This window comes from Oncorhynchus gorbuscha, linkage group LG15, assembly GCF_021184085.1.
Source record: "Oncorhynchus gorbuscha isolate QuinsamMale2020 ecotype Even-year linkage group LG15, OgorEven_v1.0, whole genome shotgun sequence".
NCBI classification, from domain to species: Eukaryota; Metazoa; Chordata; class Actinopteri; order Salmoniformes; family Salmonidae; genus Oncorhynchus; species Oncorhynchus gorbuscha.
Window position 1 is genome coordinate 70,131,566 of NC_060187.1, and position 22,957 is coordinate 70,154,522.

At 46.1% G+C, this 22,957-nt stretch overlaps 1 protein-coding gene across 1 annotated transcript in view; it reads right to left on the reverse strand.

Moving 5' to 3' along the window:
• Positions 1-21,440, reverse strand: part of LOC123996794 (R-spondin-3-like) — a 31,524-nt gene extending 10,084 nt beyond the window's left edge. Inside the window, exons 1-5 of the mRNA XM_046300496.1 lie at positions 20,667-21,440; positions 6,724-6,915; positions 6,173-6,316; positions 5,753-5,899; positions 5,273-5,458 (exon numbers count right to left, since the gene is read on the reverse strand). Of these exons, the coding sequence (XP_046156452.1) occupies positions 5,273-5,458; positions 5,753-5,899; positions 6,173-6,316; positions 6,724-6,915; positions 20,667-20,760 (763 nt within the window). The 5' untranslated portion in view covers positions 20,761-21,440. The remainder of the gene's footprint in view (positions 1-5,272; positions 5,459-5,752; positions 5,900-6,172; positions 6,317-6,723; positions 6,916-20,666) is intronic.
• Positions 21,441-22,957: the final 1,517 nt, after the last annotated feature.

The window sequence follows — 22,957 nt, forward strand, 5'->3', positions numbered from 1 at the left end:
ACGTCTGTCACGTGCTCAGTGTGAACCTGCTTTCATCTGTGAAGAGCACAGGGTGCCAGTGGTGAATTTGCTAATCTTGGTGTTCTCTTGCAAATGTCAAACGTCCTGCACGGTGTTGGGCTGTAAGCACAACCCCCACCTGTGGACGTCGGGCCCTCATACCACCCTCATGGAGTCTGTTTCTGACCATTTGAGCAGACACATGCACATTTGTGGCCTGCTGGAGGTCATTTTGCAGGGCTCTGGCAGTGCTCCTCCTGCTCCTCCTTGCACAAAGGCGGAGGTAGTGTTCCTGCTGCTGGGTTGTTGCCCTCCTACGGCCTCCTCCACGTCTCCTGATGTACTGGCCTGTCTCCTGGTAGCGCCTCCATGCTCTGTACACTACGCTGACAGACACAGCAAACCTTCTTGCCACAGCTTGCATTGATGTGCCATTCTGGATGAGCTGCACTACCTGAGCCACTTGTGTGGGTTGTAGACTCCGTCTCATGCTACCACTAGAGTGAAAGCACCGCCAGCATTCAAAAGTGACCAAAACATCAGCTTGGAAGCATAGGAACTGAGAAGTGGTCTGTGGTCACCACCTGCAGAACCACTCCTTTATTGGGGGTGTCTTGCTAATTGCCTATAATTTCCACCTGTTGTCTATTCCATTTGCACAACAGCATGTGAAATGTATTGTCAATCAGTGTTGCTTCCTAAGTGGACAGTTTGATTTCACAGAAGTGTGATTGATTTGGAGTTACATTGTGTTGTTTAAGACAGGAAGATAGCGAGAGAGACACACAGAGAGAGACAGGAAGATAGAGAGACAGATAGAGACAGGGAGCTAGAGAGAGAGACACACACATACAGAGAATGAGAGAGAGAATGAGAGAGGATTATTTACAGAGAGAATGACAGAGAGAGAAAGAGATGAGCAGCATTCTGAATCTGACTCCGACCCCCCCCCATCCCACCCCACCTCTGGCTCTTTCAACACAGGAAGTCCCCTCTACACACATTGTTTTGTTTGTCATAACCATTTAAAGATAAGCGGCTTAGTCATAATCTCTGGGTTTCCTAAAACCCAAGGCCCAACTTCATCTGGGCTCGTGTTGAGGTGATTACTGTGTATGTTTTTCAGAGAAGGCTTTTGTCTGTCTGAACTGTGTCTATGAATTCTATAAACTGTCCAGCGATGCAGTGGACCCGAAGGAGACACTTGAATTAAAACACTCTCAACAGAGATTAAGCACATTCTTACCAGCATGGTCATCACCGCTACACGACAGTGGATGACTGGCAGTGTTTTTTGGGATGGTTTGTGTGTGTGTGTGTGTGTGTGTGTGTGTGTGTGTGTGTGTGTGTGTGTGTGTGTGTGTGTGTGTGTGTGTGTGTGTGTGTGTGTGTGTGTGTGTGTGTGTGTGTGTGTGTGTGTGTGTGTGTGTGTGTGTGTGTGTGTGTGTGTGTGTATGGGGGTGTGGCTATTGTAAAACTAATATTTTGATGAGACGTGTGTCCACATTAAGTATGATCAGGTTCAGGCATGTGGTTTATATAAACTGTAAAATAGAACTGTGAAAAATGACTGTAAAAGTAATATCAACAGAGCTGGATTATAATATAAGATTACTCGAACTAAGGACAGCTTTCAAAAGTGTTGCAACTTCACAAGAGTTTATGCAAGTGAACTGTCATCTGGCATTGATTATTTACAATTTTAACAAGGTTGGTGTGAAAAGGGGAGAGATAGACAGAGAAAGAAAAGGAAAGAGAGAGAGGTGAGTGTAAGAAAACAGCTGAAATTGTCTCTCGGATCACCCTCCAACACACACTCCTATGCAGTGCATTTACACTGTTAACCCTACAGTGCATTGGTTACATAAAGTACGAGACATCATGCTGCTCAGTGCTCAGCACTCTTCACTGGAGTGTTAGGGTGCCTGTGTGTGCATGCGGGGAAACAGTTCGGCTGTCAGAGAGGGGATGTGCAGGAGCATAATTAGTCTAATGACGTAGAGGGGGCAACATCCTCCATGGCAGGCACACTGTCGTCCAGGGGGCTTTTGGCGGGAGCCAGGCTGGGATTAAAGGCTCTGAGCTGTCCCATAGGAGAAATGCCCGGAGCTTTGAAGGCTACGGGACGCCTGTCCCGCTCCCCCTCGCTGGGGGACGGGAGGGGGCTACCTTCTAGCTGGGTTAGATAGATAGGGGAACGGTGGTTTGGAGGACAAATTAGCCAACATTGTTAACACAAAGGAGACAGCAGGCAGGTGGGCAAGGACATGTATATAAACATTTACGACCACCAAGCATGTTGAAGGAGGGGGAGGAGGACACTGTACACTGAAAAGACATGACACCTCTGGCTACTGTAGCTCAACAGAGCTTACTAGAGATGAAACGACCAAATCAGAGTTGTGTTAAAGAGGAAGAGTGAAAGTGAGGGTTCTTGCTCCCTGATTCATTCAGTGACATTCCATATTTCTCTATGTACTGGACCTGTTTAAAGTCCAGCTCCTGTTGTCATTTTTGTGGATAAGGAGCATAAACCTCCTTGATTCATATTGAGAGTTCCTGCTCTCTGATTCATAAGGAGGGGGAGGACTGGGGGTGACATGGAGGTTACAACGTTCTGTTTAAAAACAGAAAAGACTGATGGAGAGAGCCAAAAGAGAAGAAGTTAGAAAACAACAGCCATTAGGGAGAGCTGGAGCGAGAGAGGCATGGGGAGAAAAGAGGCAGGGGGAGAAAAGAGGCAGGGGGAGAAAAGAAGCAGGGGGAGAAAAGAAGCAGGGGGAGAAAAGAAGCAGGGGGAGAAAAGAGGCAGGGGGAGAAAAGAAGCAGGGGGAGAAAAGAAGCAGGGGGAGAAAAGAGGAAGGTGAGAAAAGAGGCAGGGGAAGAAAAGAGGAAGGCGAGAAAAGAGGAAGGTTAGAAAAGAGGCAGGGGAAGAAAAGAGGAAGGTGAGAAAAGAGGAAGGTGAGAAAAGAGGCAGGGGGAGAAAAGAGGCAGGGGGAGAAAAGAGGAAGGTGAGAAAAGAGGAAGGTGAGAAAAGAGGCAGGTGAGAAAAGAGGAAGGGAGAGAAAAGAGGAAGGTTAGAAAAGAGGCAGGGGGAGAAAAGAGGAAGGTGAGAAAAGAGGCAGGGGGAGAAAAGAGGAAGGTGAGAAAAGAGGAAGTTGAGAAAAGAGGCAGAGGGAGAAAAGAGGAAGGTGAGCATAGAGGCAGAGGGAGAAAAGAGGAAGGGGGAGAAAAGAGGCAGGTGAGAAAAGAGGAAGGGGGAGAAAAGAAGCAGGTGAGAAAAGAGGCAGGGGAGGAAAAGAGGAAGGGGGAGAAAAGAGGAAGGGGGAGAAAAGAGGCAGGGGGAGAAAAGAGGAAGGTGAGAAAAGAGGCAGGGGAGAAAAGAGGAAGGTGAGAAAAGAGGCAGGGGAGAAAAGAGGAACGGGGAGAAAAGAGGAAGGGGGAGAAAAGAGGCAGGGGGAGAAAAGAGGAAGGTGAGAAAAGAGGAAGGTGAGAAAAGAGGAAGGGGGAGAAAAGAAGCAGGTGAGAAAAGAGGCAGGGGAAGAAAAGAGGAAGGGGGAGAAAAGAGGAAGGGCGTGAAAAGAGGCAGGGGGAGAAAATAAGCAGGTGAGAAAAGAGGCAGGGGGAGAAAAGAGGAAGGGGGAGAAAAGAGGCAGGGGGAGAAAAGAAGCAGGGGAAGAAAAGAGGAAGGGGAGAAAAGAGGCAGGGGGAGAAAAGAAGCAGGGGGAGAAAAGAAGCAGGGGAAGAAAAGAAGCAGGGGGAGAAAAGAGGCAGGGGGAGAAAAGAGGCAGGGGGAGAAAAGAGGCAGGGGGAGAAAAGAAGCAGGGGGAAAAGAAGCAGGGGAAGAAAAGAAGCAGGGGGAGACAAGAGGCAGGGGGAGAAAAGAGGCAGGGGGAGAAAAGAAGCAGGGGGAGGAAAGACGAGATAGAGAAAAAGAGTGAGAGCTCTTTCTAGAGAAAGACGAAACTTGGCTGGAGAAATAACAAATAAACCTGGTCTGGGGATGGACGGAGGCCCTTGGGGAGTGATGGAGGGAAGATGGAGGGGTGAAGGGATAGAGGGAGGAGGATGTATCAGTGTCTGAGGGCCTGGTGGGGATTAGTGCGAGCTGGCGGAGGTCGGACCAGTGACCCCGTGGCGTATGCGGAACGTAAACACGGAGCGGAGGGGACGCGCCAGAGCAGATAATTAGCTCTGCTCACTGGATGTTCCAGGAGCCGGCCGGCCGACCCGGGGGAAGCAGCTGGGTAATCACACGCAGGGGCAAGGTCGATAACCGTGTGTGTGTGTGTGTGTGTGTGTGTGTGTGTGTGTGTGTGATAACCAGGCCTCGACCTGCAGTGTGTAACACGCACCCACCCACCTACCCACCCACAGCTCTGGATTGCCTCCACCCCGCTCAGGCCCGCCAGGCGGATCAACACAGCACCGACTCCACACTAAGCCCTCCACTCCACCACGGGACAGTGGAACAGGAGCCCCATTCAGGGGGAAGGAGGGGTGGTGTGTTGTCTTTGGGTGTGCAAGAGAGAGTATCAGCAGGGTGGAGAAAAAGGGGAGAAAGAGAGAAAGACGACAGACTGGGGGAGGAGCAGAGGCCACATTTCACAGCCTAAATGACAGATTCAACCCAACCAGGACTCTTTACAAATTACCGCCTATGGTTTTTAAAGGGACCAGTTTATGTGGGTGTGTATTCAGATCTGTGTGTGTGTTGGCAGCTGCTGTTATTAGTCTAAACTAATGCTGATTCCCCTCGTCGCCTCATGGCTACCCAAGGGAGGATGTTTGAGGAGTTTGTGTGTTTCTGCTTCACAGTAAACTTTTCTGCTGAATCACTACAGAGGGTTTGTGTTTGTGCTGTAAGTAAGCCTGCTTGGAGGGCCTGGGGCGCAGGGGCCTGGTGGGCTGAGGAGCCGAGGGCCTGGGGAGCTCGGGGGCTGATTTCATTAGAAATCATCAGATCAATGTTTCCGTGGAAAATCAAGTGTTTTGACATATTTTTATAATCCGTAAAGTCTGTATTCGAAGCGTTGGAGCAACAACACACAGGCACTTCACCATTATCCACTAACCACAATGCATATCCTTAAAGTCAACAATTCAGGTCCCTTAAGGAGAGGAGAGGAGTGGCAGATGACTGACCAGTCATTTCAGATTATAGTGTAGAGACAAAGTTGGTTCTGGAACTCTAGCCTACAACTGTACTAACAATGGAGCTAGTGACCTGTCCTACTACTGATGATCCTCGTATAGTTATTATAGTATTTACCTGGACATCGCCTCCTCTTCAGGACACACTCTTTCTTTTCCCAGATGGGGGGACAGGGTTTTCCGTAGGCGGAAGGGAACTGGACAACTTCCCGGGTCCTCGTCTCCTCACCCCATTTAAATCCACAGGTTTTCCCTGACCGGGAGCAGGGGCTCCACTCGCCCCACTCACCCACCGTGCAGTGCACTGCACAAATTATTAAGAAAGAGGGGGAGACACAAGAGGCAGAGTCCAAAGATATTCACAACCAAAATTCGCGTATAGAAGGGCAAAGACACTGTAAAGCATTTGAAGTTAACACCAGTGGAGGCTAGAGTTACTATAAATCGGAGGTTGGGCTTATTGTTTTGGCTGGATACTAAACACACCATGTGTTTGATGTGTTCCATACCTTTCCATTCCGGCCCAATGAGCCCATGCTCAGATTTCCCCACCAGCCTCCACTGGTAAACACTCTCTCCTCCTTGTTCTGGAGCTCACCTTGAAGGGAACACTCCATGAGTTTGTCGTTTGGTTCAAACTCTTCTGGACAGACGTGGTGACACTTCCCCAGCAGCAGGTACAGGCCTGGTCTGCACCTCGTACATGTGTCATTGATCAGACAGGCATCACAGTCCGCAGGACACTCTGAAACACCAACACATACATGATATTACACCTGCACTGGAGTCAAATCACATCAATACACACAACAAAGATCTTTACAATTACATTTAACTGCATTCTTCCATTCAAATGCAATAAGATATGCTATTTAATTCCACATTTTACATCATGTGATTGAGACATAGAAACAAATATGTAACGCTAATACACTACACTAGCCCTCTCTTTGTAACGTGTCTAACACCAACACCATCAGGACTTGATAATAACATAACAGTCTAATATTCTACTCACTGGGAACACATTCCCTTTGTGTGTCGCTGCAGACCAGGCTCTCTGGGCAGCTCTCCTGGCACTTGCCCAGGTGGAGATAGTACCCCGCTCGGCACCGCATGCAAAGGTTCTTATTGAAGCAAGAATCACACTCCGGCCTGCACTCTGAAACACCCAGTCAGTTAGTCAACAGCCTGCACGTTTATGTTGCTCTTGAAGTGATTTATTGAACATGCAGTATGTTAGAATGAGCAGCGCTCTAAAACAGGAAAATTGGCTGCACATCGATGCACATCCCGTTATGAGATTTTAGTGTACAAAATAATAGAAAATAATGTATTTGGAGTGACTGGCATGCAGTGCTACCAAATAGACTTAATACATACACTAAAACACAGATTAAGCCTAGTCCTGGACTAAAAAGCACATTCAATAGAGATTTTCAGTTGAAATACCTTTTTAAGTCTAGGTCTAGGCTTAACCTGTCTATGTAAACCGGCCCTGTAAACCGTCCCTTAGTGTAAAAGTAGAGGTGGGCTATAAACGTCTTTGGTAATAGCCATGCAACTTACTTGTGCATGTGTTTCTGTCTGGCGAGCGGGTGCCGTAGAAACCGCTGGGGCAGGAGGGCAGACACACCCCCATCTGCCTCATCCCATTTCTCTCCAGGAAGATAAAGAGGCGGGGCTTACAGGACAGACAGCCATTGTAATCAGAGCAGGTCAGACAGCCTCCCTGGCACCCTGAGCTCACCCCTGGGTTCTCTGCAGGTAAGACGGAGGGAGATGATGTGGCACAGAAGGAGAAAAGTCAGTTTAGACATTTTACTTCGAACAGTATGTGTCTCAAATGGCACAACATTGACTTTATAGTGCACTGCAGAAGTAGTGCACTATATAGGGAATAGGTTGCCATTTGGGACGCAACCATACAATCAGTTAGCACAGGGGCATTCAACCTGTTTCGGATACTGTACCCCCCCAATCACATTTTGATCTGCCTGAAGTATCCCCTCCTGTAAAACTGATAGGCATATGGGTCCTTTCCAAGTACCCTGTATACAGGCCAGGTTGGCAGGTACCCTCACAGGGTACTGCTACCCAAAGATGAGAAGCATTGATTAAGCAAAGACTCTTATCCAGAGTGCCTTATAATAACATACGTGCATTGAACTAAAGTAACTGAGACAACAACATGATCATTGTAAAAAGGCATTGTCTTGTGGCATCACTCCTACGTGATGCTTGTCCCTAAACTGACATGGTACTGTATCTGACTTTAACAATATGCAAAAGATGCATCATCACCCAGCCACACTAAACTAACCAACAATGGTGGAACAGAGGAACATCCCTCAACATGCTGCTACACTATCATTTACATTCAATAGAACTAATGTGGAAATGGAGATATCCTACGTTTTTAAAAGAATCAACAATGCCAATCCAAGTTATAGTTTTAATATATTACTGCAGCAGTGAGACAGATGGTGTTAACCAACACTACAAGTCAACATATCCCCTCTCTCTCTCTCTCTCTCTCTCTCTCTCTCTCTCTCTCTCTCTCTCTCTCTCTCTCTCTCTCTCTCTCTCTCTCTCTCTCTCTCTCTCTCTCTCTATGCCAATTAAATAAAGAGGAACTACTGCTTACATTTAAACAAATATAGCTCTTCAGACTGTATGAACTATTTGTAGTCTTCTGAATTGTGTGCATTAAGTTGTGTAGAATTGTATTAAAGTAATGACTTCTATCCAACTATAGCCAACAAACTGTTTGGATGGTGACAAAATGCTACAGATTTACATATTTTTCTGGGAACAATGACCATAGAAGAACTCAATAATAAACATGACAGGCAACAAGCAGGCCTGTGGACTCTCTTGGCTGGAAAAAAATAATCACATGAGACGTCAAGCATGCAAAGGTTTGCATGAGACGCCAGAGGCCGCGCATTTCTTATTCTCGGAGTACAGTTTATTCATTGTACGAAGGACGAAACAAGTTGGCAAAATGTTCAATATTCAGATAGACCTCCAGCGAACTGTTTGCCATAACAATGCAAACACAGCCAAATGAGTAAGATGAGTAATCGGCACTGGCACTGACAACTTTGCAACATGTCTCAAATTCATCTTCATTATGCTCCGTGTTGAAGATAAGCCTATCTGTCGACCCACATAGTTCACAGGGTCGACTGTGTTAGAAACAGGGAAAGGCTGAGCTTTCATTATTTTTATTTATTTTATTTCACCTTTATTTAACGAGGTAGGCCAGTTGAGGACAAGTTCTCATTTACAACTACGACCTGGCCAAGATAAAGCAAAGCAGTGCGACAAAAACAACACAGTTACACATAGGATAAACAAACACACAGTCAACAACACAATAGAAAAATCTGTATACAGTGTGTGCAAATGAAGTAAGGAGATAAGGCAATAAATATGCCAATAGTTGTGAAGTAATTACAATTTAGCAATGTACACTGGGGTGATATGTGTGTAGATGAGGATGTGCAAGTAGAAATACTGGTGTGCAAAAGAGCAGAAAAACTAAAACAAATATGGGGATGAGGTAGTTGTTGGATGGATGGGCTATTTACAGATGGGCTGTGTACAGCTGCAGCGATCGGTAAGCTGCTCTGACAGCTGACGCTTAAAGTTAGTGAGGGAGATATAAGTCTCCAACTTCAGTTATATTAGCTATTTGTTCCAGTCATTGTTGGCTTTGGGGATGACCAGTGAGATATACCTGCTGGAGCACGTGCTATGGGTGGGTGTTGTTATGGTGATTAGTGAGCTGAGATAAGGTGGAGCTTTACCAAGGAAAGACTCATAGATGACCTGGAGCCAGTGGGTTTGGCAACGAATATGTAGCAAGGTACCAGCCAACGAGAGCATACAGGTCACAGTGGTGGGTAGTAAATGGGGCTTTGGTGACAAAACTGAGGGCAGACTGCATCCAATTTGCTGAGTAGAGTGGAGGCTATTTTGTAAATGACATCGCTGAACTCAAGCATCGGTGGGATAGTCAGTTTTACGAGGGTATGTTTGACAGCATGAGTGAAGGAGGCTTTGTTGCGAAATAGGAAGCAGAGTCTAGATTTAACTTTGGATTGGAGATGTTTGATATGGGTCTGGAAGGAGAGTTTACAGTCTAACCAGACACCTAGGTATTTATAGTTGTCCACATATTCTAAGTCAGAACCGTCCAGAGTAGTGATGCTAGTCGGGCGGGCGGGTGCGAGCAGCGATTGTTTGAAGAGCATGCATTTAGTTTGCATTTAAGAGCAGTTGGAGGCCACGGAAGGAGTGTTGTATGGCATTGAAGCTCGATTGGAGGTTAGTTAAAACAGTGTCCAAAGATGGTGTTGTCTGCGTAGAGGTGGATCAAAGAATCACCCGCAGCAAGAGCGACATCATTGATATTGTCATGTTTTGTCATTGATTATCATGCCTTGTCCCTGTTCTTCTCCTTCTATTCGTTTCCCTCTGCTGGTCTTATTAGGTTCTTTCCCTCTTTCTATCCCTCTCTCTCCCCCTCCCTCTCTCACTCTCCCGCTCTCTCTTCTCTCTATCGTTCCGTTCCTGCTCCCAGCTGTTCCTATTCCCCTAATCAATCATTTAGTCTTCCCACACCTGTTCCCGATCCTTTTCCCTGATTAGAGTCCCTATTTCTCTCCTTGTTATTCGTTTCTGCCCTGTCGGTTCCTTGTCTAGAATTCACCGTGCTGTGTTTGTGTATCGCCCTGTCGTGTCGTGTTTTCCTCAGATGCTGCGTGGTGAGCAGGTGTCTGAGTCTGTTTGGTTCAAGTGCCTTCCCGAGGCAACCTGCTGTTCACCTGCTGTTCAAGATCGAGTCTCCAGTTTGTCCTCGTCATTTCGAGTGAAAGTTGTGTTTTTGATTGTATTTACTTTACTGGATTAAAGACTCTGTTTTCGCCAAGTCGCTTTTGGGTCCTCTTTCACCTGCATGACAGAAGGAACCGACCAAGGAATGGACCCAGCGACTTCAGACGCTCGTTACACTGCCGTCGAGATCCAAGGAGCCATGCTCGGCAGACACGAGCAGGAATTGTCTGCTGCTCGCCATGCCGTGGAGAACCTGGCCGCTCAGGTTTCCGACCTCTCTGGACAGTTCCAGAGTCTTCGTCTCGTGCCACCTGTTACTTCCTGGCCTGCCGAGCCTCCAGAACCTAGGGTTAATAACCCACCTTGCTACTCCGGGCAGCCCACTGAGTGCCGCTCCTTTCTCACGCAGTGTGAGATTGTGTTCTCTCTCCAACCCAACACATACTCTAGAGAGAGAGCTCGGGTTGCTTACGTCATTTCACTCCTTACTGGCCGGGCTCGAGAATGGGGCACAGCTATCTGGGAGGCAAGGGCTGATTGCTCTAACAAGTACCAGAACTTTAAAGAGGAGATGATTCGGGTTTTTGACCGTTCAGTTTTTGGTAGGGAGGCTTCTAGGGCCCTGGCTTCCCTATGCCAAGGTGAACGGTCCATAACGGATTATTCTATTGAGTTTCGCACTCTTGCTGCCTCTAGTGAGTGGAACGAGCCGGCGCTGCTCGCTCGTTTTCTGGAGGGACTCCACGCAGTGGTTAAGGATGAGATTCTCTCCCGGGAGGTTCCTTCAGATGTGGACTCTTTGATTGCTCTCGCCATCCGCATAGAACGACGGGTAGATCTTCGTCACCGGGCTCGTGGAAGAGAGCTCGCATCAACGGTGTTTCCCTGCTCCGCATCGCAACCATCTCCCTCCTCTGGCTCAGAGACTGAGCCCATGCAGCTGGGAGGGATTCGCATCTCGACTAAGGAGAGGGAACGGAGGATCACCAACCGCCTGTGCCTCTATTGCGGAGTTGCTGGACATTTTGTTAATTCATGTCCAGTAAAAGCCAGAGCTCATCTGTAAGCGGAGGGCTACAGGTGAGCGCAACTACTCAAGTCTCTCCATCAAAATCCTGTACTACTTTGTCGGTCCATCTACGCTGGACCGGTTCGGGTGCTACATGTAGTGCCTTGATAGACTCTGGGGCTGAGGGTTGTTTCATGGACGAAGCATGGGTTCGGAAACATGACATTCCTTTCAGAGAGTTAGAGAAGCCTACGCCCATGTTCGCCTTAGATGGTAGTCATCTTCCCAGTATCAGATTTGAGACACTACCTTTAACCCTCACAGTATCTGGTAACCACAGTGAGACTATTTCTTTTTGATTTTTCGTTCACCGTTTACACCTGTTGTTTTGGGTCATCCCTGGCTAGTATGTCATAATCCTTCTATTAATTGGTCTAGTAATTCTATCCTATCCTGGAACGTTTCTTGTCATGTGAAGTGTTTAATGTCTGCCATCCCTCCCGTTTCTTCTGTCCCTACTTCTCAGGAGGAACCTGGCGATTTGACAGGAGTGCCGGAGGAATATCATGATCTGCGCACGGTCTTCAGTCGGTCCCGAGCCAACTCCCTTCCTCCTCACCGGTCGTATGATTGTAGTATTGATCTCCTTCCGGGGACCACTCCTCCTCGGGGTAGACTATACTCTCTGTCGGCTCCCGAACGTAAGGCTCTCGAGGATTATTTGTCTGTGTCTCTTGACGCCGGTACCATAGTGCCTTCTTCCTCTCCGGCCGGGGCGGGGTTCTTTTTGTTAAGAAGAAGGACGGTACTCTGCGCCCCTGCGTGGATTATCGAGGGCTGAATGACATAACGGTTAAGAATCGTTATCCGCTTCCCCTTATGTCATCAGCCTTCGAGATTCTGCAGGGAGCCAGGTGCTTTACTAAGTTGGACCTTCGTAACGCTTACCATCTCGTGCGCATCAGAGAGGGGGACGAGTGGAAAACGGCGTTTAACACTCCGTTAGGGCATTTTGAGTACCGGGTTCTGCCGTTCGGTCTCGCCAATGCGCCAGCTGTTTTTCAGGCATTAGTTAATGATGTTCTGAGAGACATGCTGAACATCTTTGTTTTTGTGTATCTTGACGATATCCTGATTTTTTCTCCGTCACTCGAGATTCATGTTCAGCACGTTCGACGTGTTCTACAGCGCCTTTTAGAGAATTGTCTCTACGTAAAGGCTGAGAAGTGCTCTTTTCATGTCTCCTCCGTTACTTTTCTCGGTTCCGTTATTTCCGCTGAAGGCATTCAGATGGATTCCGCTAAGGTCCAAGCTGTCAGTGATTGGCCCGTTCCAAGGTCACGTGTCGAGTTGCAGCGCTTTTTAGGTTTCGCTAATTTCTATCGGCGTTTCATTCGTAATTTCGGTCAAGTTGCTGCCCCTCTCACAGCTCTTACTTCTGTCAAGACGTGTTTTAAGTGGTCCGGTTCCGCCCAGGGAGCGTTTGATCTTCTAAAAGAACGTTTTACGTCCGCTCCTATCCTCGTTACTCCTGACGTCACTAGACAATTCATTGTCGAGGTTGACGCTTCAGAGGTAGGCGTGGGAGCCATTCTATCCCAGCGCTTCCAGTCTGACGATAAGGTTCATCCTTGCGCTTATTTTTCTCATCGCCTGTCGCCATCTGAGCGCAACTATGATGTGGGTAACCGTGAACTGCTCGCCATCCGCTTAGCCCTAGGCGAATGGCGACAGTGGTTGGAGGGGGCGACCGTTCCTTTTGTCGTTTGGACAGACCATAAGAACCTTGAGTACATCCGTTCTGCCAAACGACTTAATGCCCGTCAAGCTCGTTGGGCGTTGTTTTTCGCTCGTTTCGAGTTTGTGATTTCTTACCGTCCGGGTAGCAAGAACACCAAGCCTGATGCCTTATCCCGTCTGTTTAGTTCTTCTGTGGCTTCTACTGATCCCGAGGGGATTCTTCCTTATGGGCGTGTTGTCGGGTTAACAGTCTGGGGAATTGAAAGACAGGTTAAGCAAGCACTCACGCACACTGCGTCGCCGCGCGCTTGTCCTAGTAACCTCCTTTTCGTTCCTGTTTCCACTCATCTGGCTGTTCTTCAGTGGGCTCACTCTGCCAAGTTAGCTGGTCATCCCGGTGTTCGAGGCACTCTTGCGTCTATTCGCCAGCGCTTTTGGTGGCCGACTCAGGAGCGTGACACGCGCCGTTTCGTGGCTGCTTGTTCGGACTGCGCGCAGACTAAGTCGGGTAACTCTCCTCCTGCCGGTCGTCTCAGACCGCTCCCATTCCTTCTCGACCATGGTCTCACATCGCCCTAGACTTCATTACCGGTCTGCCTTTGTCTGCGGGGAAGACTGTGATTCTTACGGTTGTCGATAGGTTCTCTAAGGCGGCACATTTCATTCCCCTCGCTAAACTTCCTTCCGCTAAGGAGACGGCACAAATCATTATCGAGAATGTATTCAGAATTCATGGCCTCCCGTTAGACGCCGTTTCAGACAGAGGCCCGCAATTCACGTCACAGTTTTGGAGGGAGTTCTGTCATTTGATTGGTGCGTCCGTCAGTCTCTCTTCCGGGTTTCATCCCCAGTCTAACGGTCAAGCAGAGAGGGCCAATCAGACGATTGGTCGCATACTACGCAGCCTTTCTTTCAGAAACCCTGCGTCTTGGGCAGAACAGCTCCCCTGGGCAGAATACGCTCACAATTCGCTTCCTTCGTCTGCTACCGGGTTATCTCCGTTTCAGAGTAGTCTGGGTTACCAGCCCTCTGTTCTCATCCCAGCTTGCCGAGTCCAGCGTTCCCTCCGCTCAAGCGTTTGTCCAACGTTGTGAGCGCACCTGGAGGAGGGTGAGGTCTGCACTTTGCCGTTACAGGGCACAGACTGTGAGAGCCGCCAATAAACGCAGGATTAAGAGTCCAAGGTATTGTTGCGGCCAGAGAGTGTGGCTTTCCACTCGCAACCTTCCTCTTACGACAGCTTCTCGTAAGTTGACTCCGCGGTTCATTGGTCCGTTCCGTGTCTCCCAGGTCGTCAATCCTGTCGCTGTGCGACTGCTTCTTCCGCGACATCTTCGTCGCGTCCATCCTGTCTTCCATGTCTCCTGTGTCAAGCCCTTTCTTCGCACTCCCGTTCGTCTTCCCTCCCCCCTCCCGTCCTTGTCGAGAGCGCACCTATTTACAAGGTACATAAGATCATGGACATGCGTTCTCGGGGACGGGGTCACCAATACTTAGTGGATTGGGAGGGTTACGGTCCTGAGGAGAGGAGTTGGGTTCCGTCTCGGGACGTGCTGGACCGTTCACTCATTGATGATTTCCTCCGTTGCCGCCAGGATTCCTCCTCGAGTGCGCCAGGAGGCGCTCGGTGAGTGGGGGGTACTGTCATGTTTTGTCATTGATTATCATGCCTTGTCCCTGTTCTTCTCCTTCTATTCGTTTCCCTCTGCTGGTCTTATTAGGTTCTTTCCCTCTTTCTATCCCTCTCTCTCCCCCTCCCTCTCTCACTCTCCCGCTCTCTCTTCTCTCTATCGTTCCGTTCCTGCTCCCAGCTGTTCCTATTCCCCTAATCAATCATTTAGTCTTCCCACACCTGTTCCCGATCCTTTTCCTTGATTAGAGTCCCTATTTCTCTCCTTGTTATTCGTTTCTGCCCTGTCGGTTCCTTGTCTAGAATTCACCGTGCTGTGTTTGTGTATCGCCCTGTCGTGTCGTGTTTTCCTCAGATGCTGCGTGGTGAGCAGGTGTCTGAGTCTGTTTGGTTCAAGTGCCTTCCCGAGGCAACCTGCTGTTCACCTGCTGTTCAAGATCGAGTCTCCAGTTTGTCCTCGTCATTTCGAGTGAAAGTTGTGTTTTTGATTGTATTTACTTTACTGGATTAAAGACTCTGTTTTCGCCAAGTCGCTTTTGGGTCCTCTTTCACCTGCATGACAGATATATACAGAGAAAAGAGTCGTCCCAAGAATTTAACCCTGTGGCACCCCCATAGACACTGCCAGAGGTCTGGACAACAGGCCCTCTGATTTGACACACTGAACTCTATCTGAGAAGTAGTTAGTGAACCAGGCAGTCATTAGAGAAACCAAGGCTGTTGAGTCTGCCGATAAGAACACAGTGACTGGCTTGGGCCAGTTGCTGCGGGGGGTGGAGGGCTGTTGGCCGGGGTTGGGGTAGCCAGGTGGAAAGCATGGCAAGACGTAGAGAAATGCTTATTGAAATTCTCGATTATCGTGGCAAAATGTTGGTCTCCAGGTTAAAGTCCTGCATACATGTGTCCAGTCTCTGCTATAAGGAGGCTATAAAATTCCCAGGGTAGGACAGTGTCTTTGAAAGAGGGATAGTGTCATCACAGTATGTGAGAAGTCTACAGACAAATGGGGAACTGAGCAGCGCTCCATTACCATAAGCTGCCATCTTGGACTGGGCACAAGTGAAACCTCATGCGTCCTGACTGCTGCTGCTGATTTAAGCCATGTGTGACTGACTTGTAGGGCTGCATATCAAGTGGCTTAACTTTCAACTCTTGTTGAATTACAGAGCTTGACCTCAGAGGACAGTGGAGATGAGGACAGACTGGTTGAGAGGAGAAGAGGTTGGGTATATACTAGGACTACCAGCAGGAGCTGCAAGTGAGTACCTGACTGAGGAAATATATAGCCATTTCACACTACTGAGCCAAGATGAATTGAGCTGAATTGTGCCTGGTTATGCATCTACTGTACCATAGTTGCTGGAACCATGCAGGAAAGGACATGTGAAAAGATCATATCTGAGCCTGCACATTATGGTATGGTTTGGCACGATGTGAAAAGGGTACTAGCGGGTGGCTCTGGGTTACTTTAAACCAGGGGTGCTCAAACATTTGGGGTTGGTGGGACAAAATATAATCTGAGAGGTGGGCCGTGGGCCAAACAAATTGACATTATTTATTTAAAAACATTTAAGGTAAACAATACATTTTTAGGGTTGAATGGTTGAATCAACATTGTTACCATGTCATTTCAACTACAAAAACATAAATGTGATGATGTTGAATTAACATGGAAAACTATTGCAAAAAGTTACCAACACAAGTGAATTTTGACTTTATTTTACACACATTTTTACCGAAATCCAACTATGTTGTGATTTTTTTTGTTGTGGTTGGTTTCACGTTGAATTCACGTTAGCTGGCATCTCAACCAAATGTAAATCAAAACTAGACGTTGAAATGACTTCTGTGCCCATTGGGCAGATGTATTCAGTTTTTTACCATTGTAGCATAGAAACTGCAACCAAGTTTCTATGTTCATAAGGCTAATGACTTTAATGTGTGCAGGTTTTTGGGGACCCTAAGCCCCCCAACTTGCAGGCAAAACATTTTAGTGGCCCACCTCTTGGCAGCAGAGAGAAATATTTGCAGCTTTAAAGTTAATTGCCTTTTGCCATGGGGGGGAGAGAAAATGCTGCAGTTTTAAAGCAGATTTTCAGCAATTCTACAAATGTTTCCATGGGGCAGAGAGGAAATGTTGCAGTTTTTTTCTATGCTACAATGGTAAAAAATGTAATATATCTGTCCACTAAAGAGCTCGGTCAAAGGCCAGAGAATGGCATGCATGGTACCTGATGCAATGACAGGGAGCACCTCACTGAGTCAGATATTTTGAGCTCATTTAGTACAGATTGGATTGCTACAGCTAGAGCTAGACACTGGTCTATGGTCAGTTTGTAATGATTTCCCTTGATGGTTAAGGTAAGGGTTTGGGGAAGGAATGCAGATCCTATATCAGTTCTTAGGGGGAATATCTCAGGGGCAACTTCTGGGATTGCGACACATGGTAAGAGCTAGTCTCAGTATTCACCACTGCAGAGCTACGCAAGGAGCATATCAGTGTGTGCAGTAGGTGTTTTTTCCTCCTAGTTCTCTGGCATATCGTGCCGTGGGTGAGTTGTTGGCCTTTTCTCCCTCCTTCACTTCAGGGTTAGCTGCCAGATTGCAATAGATCACAGAGATTGTGTTTGACATATCTTAGCAATCTTTACAACTGCTGTCCATTTGCCCTCATGTGTTCCTGCCAAGGCCCCCTAATTCACAGAACCCTTAACACAGAGGAATTTTGCCTGCCCTTGCCTACAGTAGCTCGCACTGACACAACAGGGCAACCCCATGGTAACAGAATTATGCTAATACTCCGATTTCTATCATTAAAATGAATGCCAAACAAAAACCATTGCTTTCAAAGTTTAACAAAGATAGAACTCTATGCATAATGATTTTTAAAAACAATTTACATTGGACATTTTAAAAATTAACATTTTCTGGACAGTTCTTCCAGGAAATGGGTTTTTGTAACATCGTCAGTGGAAATGGTTAAAAGTAGTCCATGTAGATATGATTTGTTAAAGGTTGAAATCAATGGTGTGAGTCTCCGCGTTATTCTGTTACCATTGAATTGCCCAACATCAATTGATCGGCTTGCATACCCTTAACACAAATGTTCCTGCATGAGGTCTGTACCATGAGGTCTGTACCGTGAGGTCTGTACCGTGAGGTCTACACTGTGAAGGCTGTACCGTGAGGTCTGTACCGTGAGGTCTGTACCGTGAGGTCTGTACCGTGAAGGCTGTACCGTGAGGTCTGTACCGTGAGATCTACACCGTGAAGGCTGTACCATGAAGGCTGTACCGTGAGGTCTGTACCGTGAAGGCTGTACCGTAAAGGCTGTACCGTGAAGGCTGTACCGTGAGGTCTGTACAGTAAGGTCTGTACCGTGAAGGCTGTACCGTGAAGGCTGTACCGTGAAGGCTGTACCGGGAAGGCTGTACAGTGAAGGCTGTACTGTAAGGTTTCAATTGCCTGAACTGCTTGAACCACTTGTAAAGTTAAAATCATTGACCACAAGATGAAAACAACCATGATTATTTTGAGCATCATGTGTAGATATAAACAAAACGGCTAACAGCAGAATGATGAAGACAAACACGCAAGTCATAGGGCACAGACCTAAAAAAAAGACTTTGCTTTTCCAAGATGTTTTATTCATCAAACACTGTGGTGTTGAACCTCTGCATATCTACCCCTCCTTTAATTTCATTTTCTGTCCTTCTTTCCCTTTATTAGAATCCAATCTGTTATTCACACCTAGAGTCTATTTTAAACATGTCTAGACCCGCTAGAAATCATTCTGGCCTCTATTCTAGAACACCTAGAAATCATTCTGGCCTCTATTCTAAAACACCTAGAAATAATTCTGGACTCTATTCTAGAACACACATAAATCCTTCTGGCATATATTCTAGAACACCTAGAAATCATTCTGGCCTCTATTCTAAAACACATAGAAATCATTCTGGCCTATATTCTAAAACACAGAAATCATTCTGGCCTCTATTCTAGAACACACATAAATCCTTCTGGCATCTATTCTAGAACACCTAGAAATCCTTCTGGCATCTACTCTAGAACACCTAGAAATCATTCTGGCCTCTATTCTAGAACACACAGAAATCATTCTGGCATCTACATTCTAGACAACATAGAAATCATTCTGGCCTCTATTCTAGAAATCATTCTGCTATCTTGTGTTTGCTCTCAGGCATTCATATCTCTCATTTGTGGATACATCAAGGGCAGAAGGAAGTGGACTGTTTTTGGCCAGTTGATTGCATGGTCACGGTCCCTGACTGAGAGCTCATTCACCCTGCTCTCTCTGTCTAACTATCACAGATAGTCATATGTCATATGTCAATTAGCACCAGCTAAGTAGGCTGCGATGCACAAGGGGAGGCCCACAGTTTGTCTATCTGGAATGCACCCACAAACCAATGTGGACCCACAATTTCTACGCATGCATGTAGGGTTTAGATAAGAAGATGATATATCATGTTGAAGTGGCTCTTAAGACGTTAAACACGCACCCCAACACACCGCTATTGTTTGTTACTAGCCTACCTTTCCAGATAACAATCCACCTGGCAACAGGTGATGCATGTAACACTCAACCATTCTACTAAGGCAGAAGAGCACATCTGGAAGCTCATCTGGAACTTCAATATAGTGCAGAGAGAGAATAATAAAGCAAGCTCCATGATACTACTGACAAGATACAGGGTGAGACCTGTGGAGTTACTTGACACAGAACATGATATCTATTAGGCTTAAAGAAAGATGCTGAACGGATACCTTCATGCAGAGTTCTCCAACTCTGGTCCTGGAGAACTACTGGACGTGCTGGCTTTTGTTCCAGCCCAGCACTAATACACAGGACCGGGGTTGGAGAACCCTGCCATGGTCAATGCTGCTGATACTCTGAACATCTAGGGAGCAAAACAAAAAAAGTAAATTGTCTACTGATTTACCAGAGCTTCTTAGTTTTGTTTTGGATTTGATGATAGTTTCGCTTCAGAGCTTTGAAATACTGTAAATCATTTAATGCAAAATACTAACCCCTCTGAATTTCTAACTGAAAAATGTTTGAATTGCCTACTAAATATGAACAGTTCCCTCTTCCATTTTTTCAACACCACAAAATATTATCGCCACAGAAAGTCACAGTTATGGTAAGCAAAAAAAGAACGCCCTTTTAAGATGAAAATGGCCAGGCTTTCATGTATTTTGATATTAGATGCACAATCTTATATTCTACATGTATTACAATCAAGAAGATAACTGTATCAGCATCCTCTAACAGCGGTTAGATGGCACGCGCTGCCACATGCTCAAAGCTCCTACTCAGTGTTGCACGGAGTTTGTCAAGGAAGCACAGCAGACATTCCATAACATCAGTGGAATGCAAATATAATACACTTCACGTGAACTTTGTATGTAATGAATCATTTAGATCAGAAAGTTATAACATACTTTTGTCGGCAGACATGCCGCGTAAAAAGTTCTCTGCTTCTGGCCGCTAGAGAGCGATGGGAACTAGGGGATGCAGCGCGCACTGCGGACGGAGCTTTGTGGAATACACTTCTAAGAAAACTGTCAGGGAACAGTGACTGGTTGAAATTTATCAGTAGAAAATGACAACCCTGAGGGTCATGTAATGTTGAACGCCATGCAGTCCAATTATTGACTGCGGTGTGGTTGAGGACGAAATGTGCGTAAAATTGGCCGCTGCAGAGAGTAAAGTGCGCCTATTGCTTTTGTAGACACAATATAGTGAGTTCCACAGAGGCACTCAGTCTCACCTAGTGATTAAAATACAAGTTTATTCATTTAAATTACATACTGATCTGATAACAACACATGTTTAGATTGATCGAGTTGCCCTCGATTATAACTAAATGCGGGCTTTACTTAAAAAACTATATCATATTATAAATTATAGGCTACCCACCCTATCAACATTGTTTATATAAATTCATTTATGGGAAGTTTCATTTTTTGTAATAGAGATTGAACCACAGGACTATGTTATTACATCTCCACCTCAAACAAAAAGCCTTCCACCCTAATTAGGCATATTTCCTAAAGCCATGCTATGATCTTTCATTGCAAATGTCATTGTCAAGTATGAGATGTTCAGTACCCATATTGTTCTGTTATTTATATATCTACATGAATGGCATATGGTACGATAGGCACTACAACACTAAAGTAGGGTTGAATGGAACAGAGACCAGGAGCATGTGTGTGCGCGCGAGCAACTCACTGCATGCGCGGTCGCTCTTTACTCACGTTTATTTTGCCGATGCCTAGAGGGGTGCTGCTGACAATCAGTGTATTCCATGCAGTGCAAGATCAAAACAAAGGAGATCAGTTGTAATTGCATAGTAACCCGGAGATGATGACTTGAATAGCCAATGTCAATGTCCTCCAGAAAAGTGCAGCTTTGATTCCACTTTTTTGAGAGGGAATGTGTTGTCTTATTCCTGGAAAGAGCAGAATCCCCTGCTCTGCGCAGAGAGTGATGTCTGATTTACGATGGCCCAATGACACCTGGGCCGTTTAGACAGTAACATCCTTAATAGAATCTTCATGTGTGCCACAGAGCGAGATCAAATCAGGTATCCGTAGTGAGCATATTCCCACAATCAAACCGTTAGATTATCATCCACCGCGGGAAAAATAAAATACTCAAAGAAAGAAAGCGTAGATCATATAATCGAGGCTAGCATATTGATACAGTTTCAGTTGTCTTCCTGTATCCTCCACTGATACTCTCTCGAAGTTCGCCGCACGTCCAGGTGTGAGGGCTACTTTATTGTGCCCTGCGTGTAGGAGGTCATCGCGTCATCCCCATCATCTAACTGAGTAGACCAAAACTGGGAGCCGCGCGCGTCACTGGCAGCAGCAGCACCTAACTGTAATAAAGTAACACGTTTCGATGAGGTGAGAATGTGTTGGTTCTCTTGATTGTCGCGCACCTCTCATTGGTCGACAGTTAAAGCAAAAATAATATGCGCAGTTTCATCTCTTTTCAGTTTTGCGTGCAATGCTCATTCCCCCACTTCAACTCGCTCTCTTATGACTTCAGCCCTCTGCCGTCTCCCTCGAAAGTTTATTTAGAGGGCAAGCCCCCCCACGTCAGATTTCCTTTGCTTTTGACCCCTCGGTTGAGAAGACTTTTACTTTGCATGGTGTTGATAATGTGTCATTGGGAAATAGCGCTGTATTATTTCTATGACATTTCAGATATTCACTGTTTATGGCCAAATAGTCCTTTTCATTTCGAATTTATGATACACTTTTATTATGTTTGATTACTGTTATTTCTGGCTACAGAGAAACACACTTTAAACGTTTTAATTGTTTGTAGATGGCACTAATTGCAATCATCAAGAACACAAAAGGAGTGCACTTGTGCTATAAAGCATTATTGCATGCCGTGCTGTTTAGTTTGTGTTGTTTTTGATGTACAATCACTTTAAACCTCAAGAGACAAGTCTCCCATTCTCTGCATATATATAACACGCTAGCTTGGTCTAGTGCGCAGCGAGCGGAACCTCTGATGGGCCTGCGGTCGAGTAACTCTCACAAAGAGAGAGTGAGAGGAAGTGAGAGGGAGGAGAGAGAGACATTTCATAGTATAGCCTAATCTGGTTTGAGGGGGCCTGTCGAGTAAAGTGTGGTATGCAATTAACCCAAAGCCAGGCTCCTCCTTAACTCGCGTCTTTTGAAGCTACTGAATATATTCCATTTTAGTCTGACATAATTCTCCACGGTAATTATGGCTCTTGAGTTTGTTTATGAATTTGTGCACTTGTCAAGTATGAGAAGACGATCAGTAAGCAGCTCGAGGGAGTCAGCATGGGATCCTCTAAAATAATCTCTGTATTTCATATATATGCTGTCATTACGCGCCGTAACCAGTTGCCTATGCAGAACGGAGCGCGCATGTTTATGTAACAAAGCACTATGGACACTGGCATATTTTTTTCTGTAACCTATTTGTTATTGTATGGTGTTCTTGTTAGTGAAGGCCTCCAACAAGGGGAGCTTAACTGAACATCTGTAGGTAGGCAGTAGGCTTTCTCATTGCCGTACGGTGAGGAGAGGAGAGGAAAGGAGAGAAGCCGTTTGTCCCATCGCCTCTAGAGGGAGTCAGTGCCATAAAAGCGTCTGTCTGCAGTGATTCATATCAATGGAACAGGTTTTGGGGGCAGCGTTGTTTAGGAAAACCTTGAGAGACCCACTTCCATTCTGTGTGGGGAAGGTCACACTAAGACAAATATATGTACTTGTATGTTCTATCCCAACAACAACACCAGCGATAGGAGAGATGATATAGGGAGAGAGTGTTATATATATTCATTTTCCCTTTTGTAATTGATCTGTTTTCACATCATTACAACACTGTACATAGCCATAATATGACATTTGAAATGTCTCTATTCCTTTGAAACGTTTGTGAGTGTACTGTTTACTATTAATGTCTGCTAATTTATTTCACTTGTGTTTATTATCTACAGTATTTTACTTGCTTTGGCATTGTAAACATGTTTCACTATTAGCAGAGTGGATGCCTC